Raw genomic sequence first — 26,962 nt, 5'->3', positions numbered from 1 at the left:
GAGCGGGAGAGGGTTGTTAACCTTGCAGACTCTGCTTGTGTAGTGTAATCACTGCACAGGCAGAGAGAGGGATGTGACCTGTCAGTCACACCTAAAAGGAATCTGCGGCAGTTGAAAAACTGACATATTCCCACTGTTAATTAGGGGAAGACCTGTGCTAGTTTCTAATTCACTATGAAATAGAAACTGACATGGGTAGAGCAGTCAGACCTGGGGCAGGCTTATCTGCTCAGTTAATGCAGCGCACGCCACTCCTGACAGTTTCCTGCCCTATTATATTGGTGCAGAAAGCTTCATTAATTCCCCGGAATTCTTTTACCTGTGATTTTGCAAAAGCATCTAGAAAGAATTAACTATTTTTGGCTCCTGAGTATTAGCTTGGGAAACATTTGGCAACCATGCCATGCAACCATGCTATTTCCTGCATATTTGTAATTTCTTAACACAACCATATAATAATATACAACACTGCAATAAAATGATTTTTTGCATAAAAACCTAACGTGTATAGCATGTGTACTCTATTTTTCTAGCTGAGGAGGTTTCAAATCAAAGTTCAAGTGTTTCTTGGATAGATCCCATATTTTTTTATCGGAAGAACCAATCATTTGACTTTCAGAGCCTGGGGCCTGAAGATTTACTAAAAGGAACAGATGTCAGCATCAGTCCTGGAAAACCACAAATACAATGCTGTTTTAAAAATATTACTATAAGAGCATAAATTCAGTTCATGTTGACTGACATCATTGTAAAACAATGGCGCGTAAACTTATCTTAATATAGTCATAATCAATTAGTCTTCATTTAAAAAAATTACACATATATATATATTTATTGTACAGCTAGATTTATGTGGTACTGGGTGCATGTAGTGCGCTTAGTAACGCATACGTGTAGGTATGAATGAGCTCTTATAGTTTCCCTTTGCCTTTCACATAAAACTGCAGCACATAGATGTGAACCAACCTCATAGAAAAGAATAGTATTTTTATTTTTATGCAGCAAAATGCAGGTGTTTTCTGCATCAAAATGGACAAGTGTGCATAGCCCATAAACCAATCAAAGTCATGAGTGGACAAATTATAGAAACACACATTTGTTCATTCATGGAAACATCCTTTATTGGTTATAAGTGAAAAACATGGCTGCAGAATCTTAGGGTTTTTGTTGCCTGTTCAAGTACTTTATAATATATAGTTTTGCACTGAGCATTTCACAATGCTTATTTTATGGTAAAAATTATGCAAAATTGCTTCCACTTGTAAACAACAATGTGGACTAATAGATACCAATTACTTTTTTCTTCTTGAATTCTGTATTATGTCCCCTTCTAAGGTCTTCTGAAATCTCTTTCACCAAGCTATATGACAAATTCAGAGCATACGGCACAGCAGGTTCGACTCACACCGGACAACTCTCTGTTATCTCACTCTATGAGAGATTAAAGTGCAATGACTTAAATCAGCCATCCTCAACTGGGGTTCCATGGAATCCTAGGGTTCTTTTAGAGGTTGCTAGGGGTTTCCTGAGCTGTGGCTGATTAACCTCCCATCTGATGGTGCCTGCTTAATTCCAGGTCTAACACCACGTGGCAGAGCCAGCAGCTGGAAACCAATGAACTTTTTAGCTGTCTGTAAGTGTGGCATTCTGACCACCACTGTAAGGCTTAATGTACACAGGACATTTTACAACCTCCCCTGAACGATTTAACTTGACAGATAGTAAAGTTTAAAAACGTTAGTCTTGCAGCATTTACATGTCACATTTAGCCGCATTTGCATTTAGAAGCTTTTTTTTTTTTTTTTTTAAATAGTCAAAAATTAAAAACGCCTGTTAACGAAACGTGGCTAAACATGAGTTATCGGGTTTACACTAGGCATTTGGCGTTTCAAACGCCTTTGAACATCCGCCCTGAATGCATTTTTTTGCTTTCCAAAAAATGCTTCTAAACTCAACTGCCTATAAACAACTGTAAATGATTATAAACGACCCTGTGTACATGTACTGATAAGATAACATGAAGGAGAGTTCAGGGGCAGCTGAAAAAAACGCCCAACTACTCCTAAACCTCCGTTTACCAGCAGCAGTGTACATGAAGCCTAAGGGGACATTCTTCCCAATGAAATGTAGGGGGCATTTTCCCAATAATCCCCAATATATCTTTTAGCAGGGCTTCCTGGAGACCTGAAAATTATTTTAAGGGCTTCTTTGGGAAAAAAAAGGTTGATAAAGGTTGCCTTTCCTGATTAAACAGAAAACAATGATATACAGCAAGTAACATCAGCGCTAAAACATGGCCATCTGTGGATGGGGAAGAAAGGGCATGGTTAATGACATGGGATCTGAACCTAGTGCAGCTGGACAGCAGTCATCGCTGGAGAGTATGGATAAACAGTGTACAACAAAACGGACCAGCGCTCAATGGGTTAAAGAGTAAACACAGTCTCACAGCAGACAGTTGAACATGATTAGTCCTAGATTATTCAGTAATGCATGTAAAAGAACAATCGTGTTGTCAGACAGGAAGGGATATGAGGTAGGTAAAAGAGAGCTTACAGTTTTGCAGAAGATTCATGGAGCAACAAGTAGCTGACAGAATTGGGGTTTACAAAAAACCTCCTGCAGCACGGGGGGCGGCAATACTCCTGCTGCACCGCGGCTGAATGTGGAACATGCTCACCAGCATGTGGTGAAGGGCTGGATGTGCTGGAGGAGATTGACAGCGGGAAGGTGGAGACCTGAACTGTAAGCTGCACGTGGCTGGAAAACCAAGTCCGCTGGCGTACTGACAGGTGGAAGGGAGAGAGCCGCGTCGCTGCAGTGTGGATGACACTATACGTTCACAGCATCTAAAGCCCAATGGATGTGAATCCCAGCTGCGTGGGAGTGTCCCAAAACCATGTAAATCTCAGGGAGATGGAAAACCAGGGCTGGATGGGCCGATGTGGATGTCAGTCAGCCTTGCTGGGGTTCTAGGGGTGCTGGTCGTTGGAGCACCTCATGGACCTGGGTGACCTGTTAGCTGTGGTGGTTGCCTTGACAACGCGTTTCGTGCCTCTGCGCTTTTTCAAACTTGCCTTGACAACACTCCCACGCAGCTGGGATTCACATCCATTGGGCTTTAGATGCTGTGAACGTATAGCATCATCCACACTGCAGCAACGCGACTCTCTCCCTTCCACCTGTCAGTACGCCAGCGGACTTTGCGTCCCAGCCACGTGCGGCTTACAGTTCGGGTCTCCACCTTCCAGCTGTCAATCATCTTCGCTTTCTCCTCCAGCACATCCAGCCCTTCCCCACATGCTGGTGAGCATGTTTCACATTCGGCCACAGTGCAGCAGGAGTATTGGCGCCCCCCCATGCTGCAGGAGATTTTTTTGTAAACCCCAATGCCGTCAGCTCCTTGTTGTTCCATGGATTTTCTGTGAAACTGTAAGCTGTTGATTTATTTTTTACCTACCTCATATCCCTTGCTGTCTGACAACAGGATTGTTCTTTTACATGCATTACTGAATAAACTAGGACTAATCATGTTCAACTGTCTGCTGTGAGACTGTGTTTACTCTTCAACCCATTGAGCGCTGGTCCGTTTGTTTTGTTTTCTTGATTAAACAATCTTCTTAGTAAAGATTAGTCAATATAACATATGGCGTGTGTTCACTATATATAAAGATAGAATCACATTTTAGGACCCATAATTACAGGAATCCAGAGGTTTACATACTTTTTTGCACAGCTGTAAAATACTGTCATATTATCATGTGATTATTTTCTCCAACTCTTGAATATTGTGTCACAATGTGCAATTTATTGTTAGGCATACATCAATTGGCATTTGATGTAAAGACACAAATTAATATTACCTATATGTGAGAAAAAAAAATTCTGCCCACCAGGTACTGGCTTCTTTAAGCTGTCCGGCAGAGTGTTGCTTCCCCTACCACATAGACTGTTCTCACTCTACCTTCCTGCCTGGATGAACTACTGCGGAGAGAGGAGAGCAAAGGAGGACACTGAATTGCTGCCGCTGCAAGAGAAGGACTGGTAAGTGGTCCATGGACCTGGACTGACCACTAACAAAAAGGTGTATAAAACACTGGTAGGTGCTAGAGTAAGGATTTTTGGTTAGGACTAGGTAAATTTAGGCAGGCCTGGCTTGCAGCCAGGCCTGTTTGTTTTGACTTGGTCTGGGCTGGCGGTGGTTCAGGGTAGCAGCTGGTGACTCACAGGCAGTGTTACTGAGACCTCCCTTGTCTGTTTAGAAGATTCTAGAAAGAGAGGTGGAGAGGAGAGGTGGAGCTGCCTGGAGTGTTTTGGGGAGCCCTGACCAATCCCTAACCTGGAATGGCAGGGGGGCAGGCCTCCTTAAATACCTAGGGTCAGCCCAGCTGGGGAGGAGTTGGAGCTGTTCAGAGCTTGGAGATGGAATGCTAAGGTGGAGTGGAGTCTAAACCTGGTGACTCCCCAGATCATTTGCATAAGGGAAGAGGAGTCTGTCATGGCCTGCGGCCTGGTCGGGCACCTGGTGACTGTGAGTAGTGCCATGCAGGAGCCAGATGTCCCTGAGATCCTTATCATCCCGTCCCAGTCAACTCTTCTCTACCTTCAACTCTCTACTTCGTCCTGCACTGCCTCCACCCACCAACTGACTCACTGCCCAGGAGTTCGGCAATCACTTCAAACAGAAGATTGATACAATTCGCGAGAAGATCTCTACTGTTCAGATATCCTCCACGCTTTACACCTCATGCCTACAGGTACAATCATTACTTCCCTCTTTCAACCCCACCACTATAGATGAGGTTGCTAAACTACTTGCTAACGTCCATCTTACCACCTGCCCTCTGGATCCTATTCCCTCTCAAATGCTACGTTCACCCTCTGGCTCTATTCTACACTCTCTAAGCCCTATCTTCAATCTCTCCCTCTCTTCTGGCATCTTCTCCAACGCTCTAAAACATGCACTTGTCAGCTCCATACTTAAAAAGCCCTCACTGGACCCATCCAATCTTAACAGCCTACACCCCATCTCCTTTCTCCCCTTTTTATCCAAACTCCTTGAACGTCTGGTCTACAACCGACTGAGCGACCACCTTGCTGATAATAGCCTTCTTGATCCCCTTTAGTCTGGATTTCGTCCTCAACACTCCAAAGAAACTGCTCTCCTAAAACTAACAAACAATCTACTAACAGCCAAAACCAATTTACACTATTCTGTACTCCTACTCCTGGACCTCTCTGCTGCCTTTGATACGGTTGACCACCCCCTCCTCCTCAAAAAAACTCCACGCCTTTGGTCTCCGTGACTGTACTCTTCGCTGGTTCTCTTCCACCTTTAGCATTACTTAAAATTCCACTTCCTCCTCTCTTCTTCCTTTCTCTGTTGGGGTCCCCCAAGGTTCTGTACTTGGACCTCTCTTATTTTCAATCTACACCTCCTCCTTGGGTCAGCAGATAGCCTCCCATGGCTTCCAATACCACCTCTACGCTGACGACACCCAAATCGATTTCTCTACCCCTCAGCTCACTCCTTCAGTCTTCTCTCGTATCACCAATTTACTATCAGATATATCAGTCTGGATGTCACACCACTTCCTCAAACGTAATCTATCCAAAACCAAACTTATCATTTTTCCTCCCCCAGGTGCTTCTTCCCCTGATCTCTCTGGCAAAATCGATGGCACAACCATAAGCCCATCCCTGCATGCCAAGGTCCCAGGTGTAGTCCTGGACTCTGAACTCTCCTTTAAGCCCCACGTCCAATCACTGTCCAAATATTGTCGCCTCAACTTCCACAACATCTCCAAAATATGCTCCTTTCTAACCAATAACACAACAAAGCTCTTAATTAACCCCCTGGTCATCTCTCGCCTCAACTACTGCCATTCCCTCTTCATTGGCTTACCTCTATATAGGCTATCCCCCCTCCAATCCATCATGAATGCTGCTGCCAGACTCATCCACCTTACCAACCACTCTGTGTCTGCTACTCATCTCTGTCAATCCCTCCACTGGCTTCCGCTCACCCAACAAATTAAATTCAAAATACAACAACTACTTACAAAGCCATCCACAACTCTGCCCCCAGCTACATCACTGACCTAGTCTCAAAATACCAACCTAATCATTCTCTTCATTCTTCTCAAGACCTCCTGCTTTCTATCTCCCTCATCACCTCCTCCCATTCTCGCCTCCAGGACAGAGCCTCTCCAATCCTATGGAACTTCTTACCCCAATCTGTCCGATAATCTCCTACTCTATTAGCTTTTAGACGATCCTTGAAAACCCTCCTCTTCAGAGAAGCCTATCCTACCCACACCTAACAACTGTATTTTTATTTTCTCCATCTGATCATCCCCCACAGCTATTACCTTTTGTTCCACTTGACCCTTCCTTCTAGATTGTAAGCTCTAACGAGCAGGGCCCTCTGATCCCTCCTGTATTGAATTGTAGTGTAACTGTACTATCTGCCCCATGTTGTAAAGCGCTGCGCAAACTGTTGGCGCTATATAAATCCTGTATAATAATAATACTATTTAAATTTAGTAATAAGAGTTGTTTCACACTCCCACCAGATGAAGAGTCAACATTTACATGCATTACCTACTCTGCACTTTTAAGATTAAAAATTTAAGGACACTAAAATGCATGCGTTTTGTCTGACACAAGAAAGCAAATCTGTGATTTAGGTAATCCATGGGCAAATTATGATACTTGCCAGTCTTGTGGTCAGTTTCCAAACCATAGAGAAAATTGGATGAAGCATAGGGGTTGATTTACTAAAACTGGACAGTGCAAAATCCAGTGCAGCTGTGCATGGTAGCCAATCAGCTTATAACTTCAGCTTGTTCAATTAAGCTTTGACAAAAAAAAAAACTGGAAGCTGATCTTCTATAATAAATAGTATGCAGAGCTGCACCAGATTTTTGGTAAATCAACCCCATAGTTCCATAAAAGGTAACAACTCTCTAGCAATGAATCCCACTTCTCAAAATACACATGTTGTGGTGCAAGATAATATAGAAACACTAATTCAAGCTAGAGGAAGTATGCATCAGTATTTTGTGCAACTGTTCAATTACCATAATTGGAAAATATTGTATATGTGTTTTTCTCTACTTTCACATCAATTTCAGGAGATTATTTTAAACTACTGGCAGCATTTTTAAGCCATACTAAGAAAATGCTAAGCTGAATAAAGAAAAGTGATCATGTATTTTTTTTTCCTACACTGCAGTTTTCTTAACAGCCTGTGTTCTGCAGAGCACTGCAACATCACTTTTCCATGAAAGTCCTGGAAAATCCTAATACCATGTGACATAAGTGGGTGTTTTGACAAAAATATTAGGCAAAGTTTTTTGCCTAATGTGTATCATGGTGAAGCAGAACTGCATATATCCTTGGAACCAAGTATCTGAAAGGCTTTCAAAAAGAACTGCTGATGCCTTAACCACTTGCCATCCTTATGCCGTCATATGACGGCCTCGACTTTGTGCGGGTATATCTGAATGATGCCCGAGGCTACAGGCATCATTCAGATATTGACATTTTCAGCCGGTGATTCCCTACACCATAAGAATGATCATATTGGCTGTTCCGATGCTCGATCGTACTTATGTTTGGCGAAAAGGGACGTTCCCCCCCTCCCGCCGCCCTCCGGTGCTTCTACCGACTCACCTCTGCGATTGGTTGACTCCGGCGACCAGATGGTCGCCGGAGAGCTATGATCGTTCGGAGGCCGGGCGCGATGTTATGACGTCACGCCCGGCCTCTCCATTCAAAAAAACGGCACCACTTCGGCTGGGAAGCGTCGATCGTTTTAGTTTTTTATTTTATTTCAGGCTTCCCAGCCTAGTGGTGAGATGTGGGGTCTTATTGACCCCATATCTCACTATAAAGAGGACCTGTCATGTCATATTCCTATTACAAGGGATGTTTACATTCCTTGTAATAGGAATAAAAGTGATCAATTTTTTTTTTTTTTTTTAAAGTGTCAAAATTAAAATTTTCAAGTAAAATTAACAATAAAATAATTTTCTTTTTCTTTTTTATAAAGCGCCCCTGTAAGTCCCGCCCACATATGAAAATGGTGTTCAAACCACAAATGTGAGATGTCGCCGCAAACGTTAGAGCGAGAGCAATAATTTTAACCCTAGACCTCCTCTGTAACTTAAAACATGTAACCAGTAAAAATTGTTAAAACGTCGCCTATGGGAATTTTTAAGTACCGAAGTTTGGCGCCATTCCACGAGCGTGTGCAATTTTGAAGCGTGACATGTTAGCTATCCATTTACTTATCGTAACTTCATCTTTCAAATTATGCAAAAAATTGGGCTAACTTTACTGTTTTGTTTTTTTTTTTAAAGCATTTGAAAAAAACGCGTTTGAAAAATTGCTGCGCAAATACCGTGCGAGATAAAACGTTGCAATGACTGCCACTGTATTCTCTAGGGTCTTTGCTAAAAAAACATATATAATGTTTGGGGGTTTTGTGTAGTTTTATAGCAAAAAAATTATGATATTTACATGTAGGAGCGAAGTGTCAGAATTGGCCTGGATGGGAAGTGGTTAAAGTGGAACTTCGTTTTGGATAGGGTATGGGAGGGTTATAAACCATGTCAGTTTTTGCCCTCTGTGTCCCATTGGCGAGATTTCCCTACCTTTCCTTGTTCCATAGCCAAAACAGGAAGTGGGAAGAAATTTCTCCAAAGTGAGGGAATCCTTTTTCACCAGGGTCAACAAAACTAGTACCCCTATTTGAAGATTTTCACTCTATCCCTGTTCTAGTGACACTTTTGGTGCTACCAGGAAACTGTTAAAAGGACAAATAGACCTGAAGAATCTCCCTAACAAAGACACACAGAACAATAAAAAGCCGGCAGGTGCTTTAATCCATCTCCACTCTATCCAAAACAAAAAAAAAAGTTTTGCCTTTAGTTATATGTTGCATCTTTTTTGGAGTTGTGTGGGTTAACAGAGGGCCATGTTCACAGGATCACTAAACATCCCAACAGGCTCCTAGTTTTGGATAACTGAACATTACTTTCTATATACACATTTAAACTACTATGACAGAGTGGTTCTCAAAGGACCCTATGGTAAGTGATATTGTGAAATCGGACGAGACATAGGGAAATTAGTCACTTGGCTTACTAACTAGTTAACATTACCTACCCTACTCAGGTGGTCATAGCATCCTCCAGCAGAAGAAACATTTGGCAGACCCAGCCTGAAATGTAATACTATTACTAAAACATCTGTTGCTTTCTGAACTTAGTTGATAAAATAGAAAATGGTGATCTATTCAGTATTTGGAAAATCCACTTTGCTTGGTCTCTTTGTTTTTACGAGTTTAAAGTGAATAGCAACTGAACAGTACAGCCATCAAAACACCATGAGTCAGTGAAAGTTTTACTGGCCTGAAATGATATGCACTAAAATATGATCATGGTGTTTATCTTTCCCGATCTAATAAAAGAAAACATGTCTGGATGGAATAAAGTTTCATAATAGACCCTAAGTGCAGCGTATAGAACATGTCAAATTCGGACACTGAGGTTTCACTGGCTGACAGGTGGTGAAGAAAGAAACCTGTTGTGATCTTATCTGTCAATCATTGCTTACTCATTTGGAGGTTATTTAATATCAAGAGTGTTTTGTTGTCTCTGCTCATCTATTAGTATAGAATTATGTTGAGCAATCAGAAAACATTGTTTTTGCATACTAATAGAAATCTGGTTTCTCTGAATCACTATCTGCACAATCCCCTGATGATCTGAGGCTAACAGGTGGCAGGAGGGAGACTGTTTTTTTTAGATCATGATAACTATAAGCGTACTATGCATTTGTATCATGCAGAATTTTTTGGCCTCAACTTTTAGAATACAGTTTTACTTAACTTCAAGTCAACCTCTTACTTGCGGCTCTCTATCTGAGAAAACCCTTGATGCTGCAGGGTGGGTTGGGGTCACAGTATAATACAAAGATAGGTTCTTTTCCAAGCATGCATACCAGTTCATAAATTACCTGGAAGTTCCATTCTGAACATAATAACACAAAAAATTAACTGGTTGGGTTCTCTTCATCATTTTAATGCAATCAAAAGCCAGTAAGCAGTGCAAACTACATTTTAACACTGAAAACCAAACACATAAAGTGTCATGAAAAGCATGCAGAAATACAGACACTTATGCTTTGCACCATGGATTAAATACATATAATATATACAGTATATATATAATAAATGTAATATGGTTAAAAATGGAAGCTTGCTGTTTAGGCTAGGTACTAACTAGTTCACTATCTCAGTAAATACCTATATTTTTTTTCTGTTTTTTTGGTAAGTGTTTAAAAGTAGTCTGATAGGTGTTCCAATTGCTGACAACACACTCAAAAAATAGGAAAAATGTAGGGCAAAAGCAGTATTATTACTCGTTTCATTATATTTAACGGGGACAGTTGGGTTGATCACAGTCACTTATCATTGGTCGTTGGTGTCCCAGCAACTACTTGATAATGAGTCACTCATCAACCCACCTGCATGTGCAGTTCCTCTTTTGCTTGTAATTCATTTTCATACAGTCAGCAGCTGTCAGGCTGTTCAGCTGCATACTCACCCCCTACCTGTGGCGGACACCCATGCAGGGCGCAAAGGCACAGCCCCCTAAGCCATGTCCCTGACCCCTAATCTACATGCAGGGTGCCAGACGCATGGATTCCAAAGCTTTTTTTTTTTTAGAAGCACATGATTAAAGCCTGAGGCTCTAATTGGCTGCAAAAAGGATGGACTCGGGGTGCAGGGCGTGACTGGTTGACTGGCTGGGGGGGGTGGTTGGCTGGCTGGGGGGCTGTGGGCCACCCCCAAAGAAAACTGAGCACTAGCTTCCACTGCCCCCTACTAATACCATACATGCATGCATTACTCTTACTGAAAAGGTTTGCATACCACACTGATCAAATGGCTCATATTGTTTTAATGTTCACTGGTCCATTGGGACATTCATTGCACATTATTATCATTGAAGAAGCTTCCTGCAGTACCTTGTTTTTACAATGAAAAGAGATTATATTGTGATCCTTTGCTGTATTCAGTATGTGCAAACAATTGAATGGCTCAAAGGAGAGACAAACCCAACTTCCCCATCTTTAGTCCACACAGCTCTGTATAAAATATAATTTTAGAGATGCAATCAACTCCGAGTAGCTGCTGCCACTGCCAGGCTGTCTATTTGAATAGCGCAGAATAACCTGTATTTTCGGTATTGCAAATATGAACATTTTACACCAATGATGCTAAAAAGTGACACAAAAGAAAAGTTAAACTTGTAACATTCACCATTTTCCTTAAATCACTCTTAGTGGCGTTTCTGAGGGTGAGGGGGTGGGGAGTCCGCACCAGGTATTGCCACTAGGAGGGGGCACTGGTGCAGCTGCCAGTGACATGCAGAGTTCCGGTGGTGTGCCGGGTACTGGAACGCCCTCTACAATCCTGCACCCAGCACTAAAAGAAGCTGGAACTGTCAGATAGAGTGACCTCTGCCTGACAGTAGATGTATATTCCTAGTGGATGGCTAGAGAGGCAGCAGTTTGTGAGTGGGTATTATTATAGCCTAATATAGACCACCAATGCTGAGGGGTTTACCATTACTACCCCTAACTACCAATGAGATGAGCATTATTGCAGCATTTTACACCAATAATGGGGTTTGCTATTGCTGCCTCTGACACCAATGATGGGGCTTATTTTACCCTGACACTACAAGCCATACACCATAAAGCAACATCCAATTTATTGGCCATGCGTCCAGGTGTTTGGAGGCTGTATTTTTCTTCTTGATCCTTTCAAGATGTCCCTTCTAACGATTTTTAAATGTTGTCAACTATGCTGGTGATAGCATCTCTGAACTTCTGCTAGTTTGGTGGTTTGAGATGTTATGTTCAGTCTGCTCATGTTGTTGTTTGCCTTCTACCAGCCAATTCTGCTCCCACCCCCAGTGTGCATGATGTTTAAAATCATGATTATTACTGAAAATAATTTTGATGTGTGGGAGCTGGGTTGTTTTCTTAAAGGAAAATGGGTGGTTCACCTGCAAGAGAATTGTCATTCTGCAAGGGAATTTTTCTTTAGCTTAGCAAATATGGATAATATTCACTTTGCATAGATTATACAATGACATGCAAGGATAATAAAAAAAAACTGTATTTTTGCTTGCACACGATTGGATGATGGATGTCAGCAGAGCGCCCCCTCTTTTACTAAACGAAGGAAATATTCCCTTGCAAAGTGAACAGCCTATTTGCCTTTAGTAAATCAAACCTAATAACTCAACATTTATGGCACACATATGAATCACTGTTGCAAAATTTAGACCAGATACAGATAATCTTACCCTTGCAAAACCCTTAATACCAAAATAACATTGCAGTAAAGTTTAAAGTTTGAAAGAACATTCATCTTGTTATATGTAAATATAGTTCTAAATTAGCAACCCAAAAGTACTGTACTTCGTTGACTTTTGGAACGCTTTTTGCTAGTACTGAACTTTATTCATGTATTTGCTATATTTCTTATAATGGCATCTGCTGTTATGCAGTAAAGGTACTTTGCTTTTACAATTACATTGACTCTACCTAATTAACCACTTGACCTCCGGAAGATTTAAATTTTTTGCTTTTTGGCACTGCGCTATTTTAACTGACAATTCTGCGGTCATGCAAACCTGTACACAAATTACATTTATAATATTTTTTCCCCACAAATAGAGCTTTGTGTTGGTGGTATTCAATCACCACTGGGTTTTAAATTGTTTTGCACTATAAACAAAAAATCCCAGTAAGCGTACATTTATTGGTTTGCGCAAGAGTTATAGCATGTACAAACTATGGTATATTTACTGGAATATGTATTTATTTTTTTTATTTTTTTAATGCTACTAATGGTGGTGATCAGCAACTTATAATGGGACTGTGATAGTATGGTGAGCAACCTGACACTAACTGACACTTTTGCAACTTTGTGGGAACCAGTGACACTATACAGTGATCAGTGCTAAAAATATACATTATTACTGTATTGGCTGAGAAAGGGTTAACATCTAGGGCGATCAAAGGGTTAACAGTATGCCTAAAAGTACTTGGTGCATTCACTGTGTGCTGTTTTTAGTAAGGGATGTGCCCTTTTTTATTCCCTGCTTCACAGGAAAGCAAAAACCGGCACATCCCCACTGACAGAACAGAGCTCTATATTGTTTACATTCACAGAGTTCTGTCCTGTCATCTTCTTCAGCAGGTGCTAGCGGTCAATCATTGGCCGTCACCCACTGAACGGTTTCTGCTGTGTGCCCCCTACCCAGAAGTGCTGGATCACGTTCTAGATACCCGATCCAGCACAGGAGAGTCGCCCTGCCACTGTACTCCTACGTGAGGCAGTTAGCAAGCGGTTAATATGGGATGGTATATTATGCTCATTATATAAAAACAGTACTTTTATACCTTACTTCTGGAGCTGGAATTCCAACCACAATGCAGTCCAGTTGTACTCTGCTTCCTTCTGTAACTTCCCTACTTTTTAATTTCTGAATAAAATTTGGAGGCTGCCCAATAGTCTCTTCCAAATAAAAAGAGGAAGCAGGGTTGGTTTCTACTTGCAAAGCCTCATTATCAGTTTCTGGTCCTATGGCTTTCAAACTCTCAGGTTCTTCAGATACCGTCAGATCTATTCCTGTATCTACTGGCGAACAAACAGGCCTCTCTCGGTTTTCGGACTGGCTGGTGAAATTAGAGAGGTCTTCTTCAAGAGTTCCACTTTTTAAATCACGTTTTCTACTTCGATTTTTTAATGTCTTAGGCCTTATCCGTTTGGAACTGTTGGCTTTAAACAGTGAAGAAAGCTCTTCTATGAAGTCTGCCGCTTTATTTAGAAACTCTTTCTTAGACTCTGACTCACTCCCATAAGGATTACTCCTCTGTGGCCTTTTTGTATCTTTAATGTCTTCCCCAGAGTTCTTTGTACCCTTTATGACATGTTCTTGTCTAAAGTTAGTCTGTTCTTCTTGGTCAGTGGTTAAAGGCTGGCTTACTGGTGGTTTTACAGAAGGTTTGGTTTGTTTTTTTAATTCTCTTGGAGGACATTTAACAACTGGCACTTCTTTTTGTTTTCCATCCTGGTCAATCGATTGTCTTGCCAAATGAACACTTTGGTCTAATTCCTCCTGGCTCAGGAAGGCAGAAAGATCAGAAAAGTCATCTGTTCCCCCTATATCATCAACTTTATCAGAGCAGAGGCTGTTCTCGTGATGTGTTATAGTTTCACCTTGATAGCTCTCTCTCAGAAGCTGAGAAATTGATGTAGAGCCTTCTATATTATCGTCTTGCATGCTGTTAACAAAAAGAACAAAGTCCAGCCACGTAAATATAATGGTGGCTTATTCTTCAGTAATAAATGCTTAAAACCTCAGCATGCCAATGAACTATATATACAGTTAACTTAAAATATAAGTAATGCTTTTTATATAAGAACATTTAAGAGGAATGTCTCTAAATGTACATTGTGGATTATGGAAACCTTATACAATTATACAGCTTCTAATTTACTACAAACATAACAGATATTTGACAAGATACCACTGTCTGAATAGACGTTATTTAAATAATATGTCCCATTATTACTATACTTATTAAGTAGGACCCCTTAAATTTGGTTTAAAGATATAAAATAGCTGGTTTCAGAGTTTCTGACTTCACACCATGTGACCCCAACTAGTGTTTAAATGTTCTATGAGTGAAACAAGTTCATTAAAGTTGGTCAAAGAACAGATCAATTTTTGTGGAAATATCTAACTTTCAAGGGTAATACAGTATTAATCCACCAACAGACACTATTAAAAAAAGCATTTATCAAAAAACGTAGAGTTTTAGAAAATAGTTACCCTTTGGAGAATGTTTCCAAAATTTTACTGCAAAGAGAATGCATATGCAATTTGGTGTATGTCTAGGCTGCATGAAACAGCTGTTGCAACCAACAAAAGTTATACAATTGTAGAGAAATGAATAAATATACACTAAATGGACTTCAATGCAAAATGTTTTAGTTACATCGCTTTTGCCTTTTCCTTTGTAGTCAATAAAACATAGAGTAGTAAATACAGAAAAAATACTGCGCTAGTGCCCTAAAAATATGAAAGCAGCCAGCACAGCAATAGACAATAATGCGTAATGAATGACAAAATAAGTGCAGCGCTAAGAAAGTAAGAAAAACCTTTTTAAGGTTAATAAAATGTAGGCAAGTATATAGTAAGCGCAACTGAACGTTCACTGTGCTATGTGTAAAAATAAATTGACATAAATATTTTATCATACATCAAGAGACAATAATCAATGACCATAAATGGTTAAACAAAAAAGGTGATAAATATCCAATGTGAAGGAAAAAAATGTTGAATAGGTTAAACGTGTAAGGAGAGCAAGAGGGATATATCCAATAGGTATATCACATATGTGCATAAATGTTGACACAAAGATGACAGTTATATTGGTGCTAAGAAAAATGTCCAAAAAGATACTAAAGTGCAAAGGAGAAAATGTCCAATGGATTCATTGCTGAAATGCCAAAGACAAAAACAATGTTCCTGTGAATAGTCCAAGGAAGGGGAATGGAGTCCCAATGCCAGCAACATTGGTCACATGAGTGAAAAAGATCCACCACCAATATGGAAGAGGCTTATCATACTAGTGGACTCAATAAGGCTTATGCCCAATGAGTCAACCAGGCAAGGGGTGTGACCACACCAAAAAAGGTAGCTTTCACATCACTCTTTTCTGACCACAATGGAAGGTGATTTCCTTGATCTTTATTGCGGATCAGCTTTGGGATGACTCGATTGTTTCAACAATGATACACCAAAGAGGCAAGCTGTATTTCTCGATGAGAAGCAATATATCCAAAAAAAGACAGAGAAACACCACATAGTGTAAATCAGCAAGATGTAAAATTTATTTTAAAAGGTCAAGAACATTCACATGTCCAAGATTAAAAAAGTGCTTATTTCAAATATCACTCAGCGTAACACAATGGCACTGACAGAGCTCGTCCAAACGCGTTTCATCTAAGGAGACATCATCTTGATGTGTCCTTAAACGAAATGTTCCAGTTTGAGGACTGTCAGTGTCATTGCATTATGCTGAGTGATATTTGAAATAAGCAATTTTTTATTCTTGGACAACGTTTTTCTCACTTTCTTAGCGCTGCACTTATTTTGTCAATAAAACAGGTTTAGGTAAATCTATTAAATGTAGACAGATGGCAAAAACTTACTGGAGAAGCTAAACCTTAACCACTTGATCCAAAATGTACATAGAAGATTGACATCACATCAACAAAGCTCTCCTAATATCACAGCAAAACAGTTTAAAGTTTATCTGTTTAATTTCCCCTTTAAAAAAAAAATACAAAAAATTAAATTTTAGCTCTTATTTCTCCCATATTTAAGATAGATGGGTACTGCTTAGCCACACCTGTCTGATTATGCCAAACACTCATTTTTGCACAGTCGTATCTCTGCTCAGCCTAATGAGCCATAACTATACAGTACTTAATTATGGTTGGCTAAGGCGTTCTGTGGTATCCTTCAGCTCACCCATAAAACCTCAGCAGCAGTACGAGAAATGTGGGGAAAATAGACAGAACACACATAGGGGCAAAGAGAAAAGAAAGACACAAAAAAGTTAGACCAATTTAGCATTTAACTTCAAGCAGTTAAATACATTCCAGGTGCATTAAAACAAAAGGTGCGCAAAGTCTTATGCCCTGTACACACGGTCGGATTTTCCGATGGAAAATGTGTGATAGGAACTTGTTGTCGGAAATTCCGACCGTGTGTAGGCTCCATCACACATTTTCCATAGGAATTTCCGACCCACACAAAGTTTGAGAGCTTGCTATTAAATTTTCCGACAACAAAATTTGTTGTCGGAAATTCCGATCGTGTGTACACAAATCCGACGCACAAAGTGCCACGCATGCTCAGAATAAATTAAGAGACGAAAGCTATTGGCTACTGCCCCGTTTATAGTCCTGACGTACGTGTTTTACGTCTCCGCGTTAAGAACGATCGGATTTTCCAACAACTTTGTGTGACCGTGTGTATGCAAGGCAAGTTTGAGCCAACATCCGTCGGAAAAAATCCATGGATTTTGTTGTCGGAATGTCTGATCAATGTCCGACCGTGTGTAAGGGGCACAACAGTTATTTTTATTTAAAAGGGAGCCACAGCCTGAGTAGATAGCCTGTCTACTGCCAACATATGCAGGGAACCTGAGCCTCAATAATTGTTTGTCAGAGGGAATGTCAGATGTCTGTAAAGAAACCACTGCTTATGCATAGACAGCAAGGGTCCTGGCATGCTGGCAAGGGAAAGGCTTTTTTAATCAGGCTAAGGCTGCTCTTTACAGAAAATAAACTGTAAGACTTTTGCACTAGTTTTGTTTTAAAGCACCCGGAATGTATTTAGTTAATTTAAAATGAAAGTGTAATTGCGTTATAAGGGATAAATACTTGTTTTTATCATCTCAAGTACCGCTTTACACAAGTCTATTTATCACCAGTGTCTCCTGATCATGTATTAAGGTTTTCCAAATAATATTTCTTGTTTTTTATTTTTAAATATTTCTATTTTATAACTGGATTACCACACGGTAATATTGGATACAATTACATATGATTATATGATAGCAAGCTTAAGTGTTACCAGAAATGTTCCCATAGACTACTGGTTGAATGCTATGATATAGACCAGGGGTCTCCAAACATTCTAAACAAAGGGCCAGTTAGATGCCCTTTGGGCTTCAGGGGGGCCAGACTTTGGACAGTGGAAATAAAAAAATGCCCCAGCATTGGTTTAAATGGGAGGAATAATGACCCATTGTTGGTATGAATGGGAAGAATAGTGCCCCATTGATGGTTGCAGTAGGGGGAATGGTGCATCATCATTTGTGTCAGTTGGTGAAATAGTGCCCCAAGGGCCAGATAAAAGCAAACAAAGGGCCACATCTGGCCCCCAAGCCACAGTTTGGAGACATTTGATATAGACCACAGGGGTAAAGCTGGGGTATCTGTGTTTGCAGGGATGAGAAAGGGAAGCACTATTTTGGGTACAAAATCGATTTTAACCCAAAGAAGAGATTTTTCATTTGTGCACATCTTTCCATACAGTACCCAAAGTGGTTTATTTATTCAGAAGACCAACTGCAGCTTGAATAAGCAAATTGTCTAGCCAACTGTTCACATTCTGTGTCTATGATGTGCAAAGACATAAGTCATGTACATAGGGTTTAGCTGTAAGCTTGAACTTTAGATGACACATAACTCATTAGGATAGATGGGGCCTATGTAGGTGGTTAGTTTTGCCAGCTTGTGCACAGACACGATCAGCATGCAAACATTTTCTTTCTTACGTTCACTAGTGACAAGACAGGAGATTTAATTACATTGTACAAATTTTTACTAGAGCAGCACATTTGATTTCTTGCCATACATAAATATTAATGATCCAATAATACTATCAGTAGTGATTTAAAATATGAGCAATATAGTGTTATGTCACTCAAGGTGTATACAATTTACTGCATGCGCACCCAAATATCTAATACCACCAACAATGACAAAAAAACTAAAATATTTGTTTGGCCAATTTAAAATTATAACAGACGATATAACAGTTAAATAAACTGTATATAAAACAATACAATAAAAAAAGAAAGTCACATTTGTGGTTTAACCACGTTCTGCTTGTGTACAGTGCATCCGAAAAGCATTCAAAGCCCTTCACTTTTTCCACATTTTGTTATGTTACAGCTTTATTCCAAAATGGATTAAATTAATAATTTTCCTCAAAATTCTACAAACAATACCCAATAATGACAATGTGAAAGTTTGAAATCTTTGCAAATTAATTAAAATTAAAAAATGAAAAAAAATCACATGTACATACGTATTCACATCCTTTGCTCAATATTTTGTTGAAGCACCTTTGGCACCAATTACAGCCTCAAGTCTTTTTGAGTATGATGCTACAAGCTTGGCTTTATTCCAAAATGGATTAAATTAATAATTTTCCTCAAAATTCTACAAACAATACCCAATAATGACAACGTGAAAGTTTGAAATCTTTGCAAATTAATTAAAAATAAAAAATTAAAAAAAATCACATGTACATACGTATTCACATCCTTTGCTCAATATTTTGTTGAAGCACCTTTGGCACTCAAGTCTTTTTCAGTATGATGCTACAAGCTTGGCACACCTATTTTTGGGCAGTTTTTCCCATTCTTTTTTGAAGGACCTCTCAAGCTCCATCAGTTTGGATGGGGAGTGTCGGTGCACAGCCATTTTCAGATCTCTCCAGAGATGTTCAATCAGTTTCAAATCTGCTCTCTGGCTGGACCACTCAAGGACATTCACAGAGTTATTCCTTTGTTAACTTGCCCGTGTGCTTAGGGTCATTGTCCAGTGGGAAGATGAACCTTCGCCCCAGTCTGAGGTCCAGAGCACTCCGGAGCAGGTCTTAGCAGGTTTCATCAAGGATGTCTCTATACATTGCTACATGCATCTTTCCCTCGATCCTGACTAGTCTTCCAGTTCCTGCTGCTGAAAAACATCCCCATAGCATGATGCTGCCACCACCATGCTGTACTGCAGGGATGGTAATGGCCAGGGGATGAGCGGTGCATGGTTTCCTCCAGACATGACAAAGGCCAAAGAGTTCAATATTTGTTTCATCAGAACAGAGAATTTTATTTCTCATGGTCTGAGAGTCCTTCAGGTGCCTTGTGGCAAACTCCAGGCGGGCTGTTATGTGCCTTTTACTGAGGAGTGGCTTCCGTCTGGTCACTCTACCATACAGGCCTGATTGGTGGAGTGCTGCAGAGATGGTTGTTCTTCTGGAAGGTTCTCCTCTCTCCACAGAAAAATGCTGGAGCTCAGTCAGAGTGACCCTCAGGTTCTTGGTCACCTCCCTGAGGTGACCAAGAACACCTCAGGGAGGTGACCAAACACTCTAGGAGGAGTCCTGGTGGTTCCAAACTTCTTCCATTTACATATGATGGAGGCCACTGTGCTCATTGGGACCTTCAATGCTGCAGACATTTTTCTGTACCTTTCCCCAGATCTGTGCCTTGATAAATCCTGTCTCGATGGTCTATGGACAATCCATTGGACTTCAAGATTTGGTTTGCGCTCTGACATGCGGAGAGGTGGGACTTTATATATGGGACCTTATATAGATAGGTGAGTGCCTTTCCAAATCATGTCCAATCAACTGAATTTACCACAGGTGGACTCCAATCAAGTTGTAGAGACATCTCGAAGATAATCAGTGGAAACAGGATGCACCTGAGCTCAATTTTGAGTGTCATGGCAAAGGCTGTGAATACAGTAACTATGTATATGTGACTTTTTCTTTTTTTCTTTTTAACAAATTTGCAAAGATTTCAAACAAACTTTTTTCACATTGTCATTATGGGGTATTGTTTGTAGGATTATGAGGAAAATTATGAATTTGCTCCATTTTGGAATAAGACTGTAACATAACAAAATGTGAAAATACTGAAGCGGTGCGAATACCTTCCGGATGCACTGTATATGGCAGACTAAGAGTAGTAAGTGGCTTTAATTTTAATTTAGGGATGGTACCCATAGGGCACATTTAAAGGAGAACATGAGCCTACCCCTGTTTTTTTTTTTTTTTTTTTTTTTTTTTTATACAATTCAATAAAAACACCCCAGATCTCATATTTAAGAGGACCTGTCATGCTTTTTTCTATTACAAGGGATGTTTATATTCCTTGTAATAGGAATAAAAGTGACCCAATTAAAAAAAAAAAAAACAGCGAAAAAATAAATAAAATCAAGTAAAATAAATAAGAAAACCACATTTTTTTAAAGCGCCCCATCCCAACGAGCTCGCGCGCAGAAGCAAATGCATACGTGAGTAGCACCCGCATATGAAAACGGTGGTCAAACCACACATATGAGGTATCGCTGCAATCGTTAGAACGAAAGCAATAATTCTAGCCATAGACCTCCTCTGTAACTCAAAACATGCAACCTGTAGAATTTTTTAAACATCGCCTATGGAGATTTTTAAGGGTAAAAGTTTGACGCCATTCCACGAGCAGGCGCAATTTTGAAGCAAGACATGTTGGGTATCAATTTACTTGGCGTAACATTATCTTTCACATTATAAAAAAAAAATGGGCTAACTTTACTGTTGTCTTTTTATTCAAAAAAGTAAATTTTTTCCCAAAAAAAGTGCGCTTATAAGACCGCTGCTCAAATACGGTGTGAAAAAAAGTATTGCAATGACCTCCATTTTATTCTCTAGGGTGTTAGAAAAAAAATATATAATGTTTGGGGGTTCTAAGTAATTTTCTAGCAAAAAAAAAAAAACTGTTTTAAACTTGTAAACACCAAAATCTCTGGTCCCTGGATACCAATGTACAGTCCCTAGTGCTCAACCTGCTGCCCAAGGGCTGAATGTGGCCCTTTGGTATTTTTTTTTTTTTTTTTTTAATTCCTTTATTTTCAATAGTGCAAGTTACAGATTGATGTACATGTTATCAAGATCTATAACATTTTATGTATAATGTAAAACAGAAGTAGGGGTAAGCCGTTAACAGAAACTGTCGTAGACAAAGATGTAACACATATACATTCCTCTTTAGTTAAGCAATCTGTAAGGTCAAGGCAGTGCCTGGTCCAATGTAATGACTGTCTTGGTACCCATTTACAAGCAGTTCCCTGAAATATGCCTTGTATAAACTGATGACACTTGTAATTATCCTTTATCGACAAATAGTTAGGTAAACCAAAATAACAAAGAAAGAAGTTCTCCACTAACCAGGGGTGGAGATATTCCTTACTGATCAGTAGAGTCCGGCAAAGGGTAACTACCATAGTTTAATGTAATCCATGATATACAGTATATCTGATCAGATCTTCCCTTAGCCGGAAGCATATGGGGGGTTGTGAGTAAACACAGGAGGAGTAGGGGGGAGTGGGGAAGGGGGGGTATAGACTAGAAAATCAATAGGGAGGAAGAGACGAAGGGAAAAAAAAGAGGAGAGGGGGAGTAGGAGGGGGATTAGGAGAGGAAGAGGTAAAGAGAGAGGTAAAGAGGAGAGGCGGCGGTGTCGCTCCCCTAGTCAGGCGGGGTCCCCGCACCAGGGAGTATCCAAGTTAAGTCACCTCACGGAGGTAGGCTTCGGAATAAATGAAGTGTTGCCAGGGGCGCCATGTCTCCCAAAAGGTTTCCTCTCTGTCATGCAGGGTGGCCGTAAGATCTTCCATGTCACGCAGTTCGTTAACCCTGGCATACCACTGAACCTTCGTTGGTGGGGTTTCCAATCTCCAAAATAGAGGGATGCAGGCCTTAGCCGCGTTGAGTAGTTGAATAGTGAGGGAAGCTTTATACTTCTTAATTGGACTTCTAGAGAGGTGCAGCAAACAGGCCCCGGGATCTCCCCACAGAGTGACACCCGTCAAATGCTCGATCGTGTCTGTGACCTCCTGCCAGAAAGGCCTAATCTTGGGACAATCCCAGAAAATGTGCAACATTGTTCCTTCTCCTGTTCCACAGCGCCAACATAGATTTGGGACCTGTGGGAGGAACTGGTGGAGAGTGGATGGTACTCTGTACCATCTGGTCACGATTTTGTAGCAAGTCTCCTGGACCCTTGTGGCCAGAGAAGATTTTTGGGCAAAATGTAAGATCTTTTCCCTTTGTGCTTCATCAAAATGGGCTCCCAATTCTGTCTCCCACTTAGTAAGGAAGGGGGGCACGAAGCCCTCAGCCGGGGCAATCAGAGACAGGTAGATCAAGGATAGAGAGTGGCGTACGGGCTCTCTGCGGTGACAGATACGTTCCAACTCTGTAAGTGGACGTGGGGGACCTAGAATCCGAGCGCTTCGGCGTATAAAGTTACGCAGTTGGAGACCGCTCAAGAAATCCAACGGCAGATCCAGATCCTGCATTCCCGCGGCCGCTCTGATCCGGCCACTGGAATCCAGAAAGTCGTGGAGGTGTGGCCATCTATTACCTGCTGACAAGGATCTATAAATCGGACCCTGGCAGCCCGGCAGAAAATCCGGGTTGCCTAGGATCGGCACCATGGGAGAGGGCATGGGTGATATCGGGGTTTTATGAAAGGTTTCTCTGGCAACTCTCAGTGTGTTCCCCAGAGTTGGGTGATCAGCGATGGTCTTCGGGATCGGAGTGGAGAGCCACGGCCAACTCTTGGCCATACCACCGGAGTCTTCTATCTCCATCGTAACCAATTGTTTGGCCTCTGAATGACAGTACCAGTCTATTAATCTGGTGAGATGCGTTGCCCTGTAGTATGCTTTCACGTCTGGAAGTCCCACCCCTCCCCTGCGTTTCGCCATATAGAGTAGTTGTAATTTGATGCGTGGCTGTCTGTGTGACCAGACAAATTCTCGGAAAAGTGCATCAACTCGTTTGAAGAAGGAGGGTGGGAGATGTATGGGGAGAGCCTGCAGTAGATAAAATCCTCGGGAGTGCTGTCATCTTGATGGCATTACAGCGCCCAAACCACGTTAAGGTGAGGGAATGCCAATGCTGCAGATCTGTTTTGAGTCTGTGTAACAGAGTGGCAAAATTTGCTTGGTAAAGGTCGGCGGGGTCCGGGGTGATGGCCACTCCTAGGTAAGGAATGGTATCAGTTGCCCAGTGAAACTAGTATGTCAAACACAATTGTCGGATCTTTTGCGAGCCCAGTGTGATATTGAGCATGGAGGATTTAGACATGTTTATTTTAAATAGAGACAGGGCCCCATACTCCTTCAAGGAATGAAGCAAAGCAGGGAGCGAGGTAATGGGGTCAGCCAAGAAGAAAATAAGGTCATCCGCGAAAGCGGCGACCTTATGGGTTCCAGATGTTTTGCGGAAGCCCTCAACGTGGGGGTTGGCCCGTATCCTACACAGCAGTTGTTCCAAGGTAAGTATAAAGATTAGAGGGGACAGGGGACAACCCTGTCGGGTACCATTCCGAATGTTGAAATAACCCGACCTAGTTTCATTGACCCTAACCGCAGCTGTGGGGTTGGAGTAGAGTGACAAAATCCAGCTGAGCATCGACGCACGGAGACCAATGTGTTCAAGAGTAGCCCTGACAAATGTCCAATCCACACGGTCGAAAGCCTTCTCCGCGTCTGTTGACAGCAGGAGAAGGGGTCGTCGCGTGGTCCTCGCGTCATGTATAAGGTTAAGCACTCTAATCGTGTTGTCGCGGGGTTCCCGTTGGGGGACAAAGCCCGCTTGGTCTTTGTGAATTAGGTTTGGTATGTGTGGGAGTAATCTGTTTGCCAAGATCTTGGCAAATAGTTTCAAATCGGTGTTTAGCAGAGCTATCGGTCGGTAGTTCCCACACTGAAGTAGGTCCTTTCCCTCTTTAGGGATGAGAGATATGTAAGCCCTGAGGGAGTCTACGGGGAAGGAGTTACCTTTCGTGATCGAGTTGAGTGCAGCCACTAGCGGTTGAGAAAGCGTCTCAAAGAAGGTTTTGAAATAGATTGGAGTAAGGCCATCAGGGCCTGGAGCTTTCTTTGGCTTAGAGCTAGCCAATGCTACCCCCAACTCCTCCACCGTAATGGGGTCCTCTAACTCCTCCACGGTGTCGGTCGATAGGGATGGCATGCCAGAGGAGGCTAAGTATTCGTGTGGGGTGGGTCCCCCAGTGGGGTTGGGGGCATCAAAAGAGGGTTTGTCCAAGTTATAGAGACCACTGTAGAACGAACGGAACTCCTCCGCCATCTCTGTTGAGGTAGAGACCTTCCGACCGGAAGGGGACAGAATGTGGGGGATGAAAGTTTTAGTGCGGGGGCCGCGTAAAGCTCTGGCTAGAAGAGAGCCAGGTTTGTTAGAAAATTCGTACATCGTGCGACGTGACCATGCTAACCTCTCTTTTGTTTTATGCAAAAGAAGCGAGCGAAGCTCTTCGCGTGCTTTAAGTAACTCCTGGTACACGGAGCGAGCTAGGCTAGCTTTGTGTGTGCATTCTAGGGTCTTAATCTGAAGAAGGAGCTCTTCAGTTCTACGGATTCTTTCCCTCTTGAGACGTGCCCCAGTGCTAATCAAGATGCCCCTGATAACTGGCTTGTGTGCCTCCCACACCACCAAGGGGTTGGGGACCGAGGCTTCATTAAGTACAAAGTATTCCTGTAGTTTGGCTTGGATCTCAGCGCAGGTCTCTGCAGATTGTAGCAATGACTCGTTCAATCTCCACGAAGGTGGGGATTTAGTCATTGGTCCCATTTGAAGCGTCAAATGTATGGGGGCATGGTCCGAAAAAGAAATGACATCTATGGATGAGTCTACTACCCTTGGCAGGTCCTTGTGGGACAGGAGCAGATAATCTAGTCTCGAGTACGAATGATGTACTTGTGAGAAGTAGGAGTAGTCCCTGTCCCTGGGGTGCAAGAGGCACCAAGGGTCCATCAAGCGAAGTGAGTGAAGGTCAGATTTCATTCGTTTAAGGCGGGCGTAGGAGAGATGGGAGGAGCACCGTGATATCCAACAGAGGATCCATCGCAAAGTTCATGTCACCCCCAAAGACGAGCATCCCCTCTGTGAACTCAAGCAGTTTGGGTATCAGCCCGCGCAGGAACTGTGCGTGGTCGGTATTGGGGAAGTAGATATTAGCAAAAGTGACCTGAACGTCAGACACCCTTCCCTTAATCAGGAGATAACGGCCCAGGGGGTCCGCCTGCTGCGCCCCGAACGCCCATGGTACAGACTTTGCCACTAATATGCTAACCCCCTTTGATTTGGAGATAGGTGAGATACTGTGGTATGCCGTCGGGAACAGATTGTTAGTCAGTTTAGGGATATGCTCACCATGAAAGTGAGTTTCCTGTAGGAAGGCGATTTGAGTTTTAGTTCTGCGTAGGTCAGCTAGAAGCTGAGAACGCCTTTCCGGGACATTGAGACCCTGTACATTAAGGGAGGTCACCTTTAGGAGAACCATTGTGGCAGCCGTGGCGCTGAGAATTGTTGACAAGACCAGGAGGGCAGTCACTTTTAGCCCACGTCCCCGCCCAACCAGAGGGCAACAGCACCGGGTGGAAGGTGGGGGCAAGGAAAGAGAGGACAGGGTAAGAAAGAGAGGAGAGGAGGGTGAGGAAGGAGGGGAGGAGGGGAGGGGAAGAGGGAGGAAGAAATCTAAGTTAGTCAAGTAACTACTCTGTGAGCTCCCGGCTGAGACACAAAAAGAGAAGTGCAGCAACCGGGAGGTCGCCCTAAGGGGGGGTGGTCAATGCAGCGAGGTGCGCAATAAGATGGTTATTGCTATAACCTATGGCAGCAAGAAAAACTATATTAAGAGGTATTTTTGGGAGTGGATGGGAGATGCACTGGGTGAGGGGCCTTCAGAATCAGATACATTGAGAAAACAACATATTAACCATCGTAAGTAAAGTGATATATACCACAAATCTGGGCATAACATCCAGATACGCCACTGCGTTTAAAGCAAGTGGGTGCAACCAGGTAAACCTCCATCTTCTATGACCTACTGGTGTTGACGCACTGCAGAGGCGGCCGAGGACAGGAAAACCCCTGAGCCAGGTCGCCCTTCTCCTAGACCGGTCCAGGTGGAAACCCCCACCGCCCGACTGTCAGTGCGTCAAGGCAGCATAGTCAGATGCGAGTCATGAGGACATGCACCCCCTCTTCAGCGCCATCTTTCACATCATACACATAAGGATGGGGTGCACGAAGTCTAGCCCGAACCAAGAATACAACATTTATAATGCATCCCCCCTCCCCCCCAACCCTGACCAAAATAAAGAACTAAACCATATAAAAAGGGAAGGCACCTTCAGGAAAACAAAAATAAAGATGTTATCTGGTGCAAAAATTTCCTGGGGACCTAGCAAAGCGGTAAAAAGGAA

At 42.0% G+C, this 26,962-nt stretch overlaps 1 protein-coding gene across 3 annotated transcripts in view; it reads right to left on the bottom strand.

The window, feature by feature from the left end:
• MYPN (myopalladin) overlaps window positions 1–26,962 on the bottom strand; it is a 290,321-nt gene that overhangs the window by 126,696 nt on the left and 136,663 nt on the right. For all 3 annotated transcript variants that reach the window (XM_073596444.1, XM_073596445.1, XM_073596446.1), the window contains one exon: window positions 13,492–14,376. In XM_073596444.1, coding sequence (XP_073452545.1) covers window positions 13,492–14,375 — 884 coding nt within the window. In that variant the 5' untranslated portion in view covers window position 14,376. The remainder of the gene's footprint in view (window positions 1–13,491; window positions 14,377–26,962) is intronic.

The sequence above is a fragment of the Aquarana catesbeiana genome, linkage group LG08 (assembly GCF_042186555.1).
Source record: "Aquarana catesbeiana isolate 2022-GZ linkage group LG08, ASM4218655v1, whole genome shotgun sequence".
NCBI lineage: Eukaryota > Metazoa > Chordata > Amphibia > Anura > Ranidae > Aquarana > Aquarana catesbeiana.
Note: the sequence above shows the minus strand (reverse complement) of the source record. Positions and strands in the feature narration are given on the sequence as shown.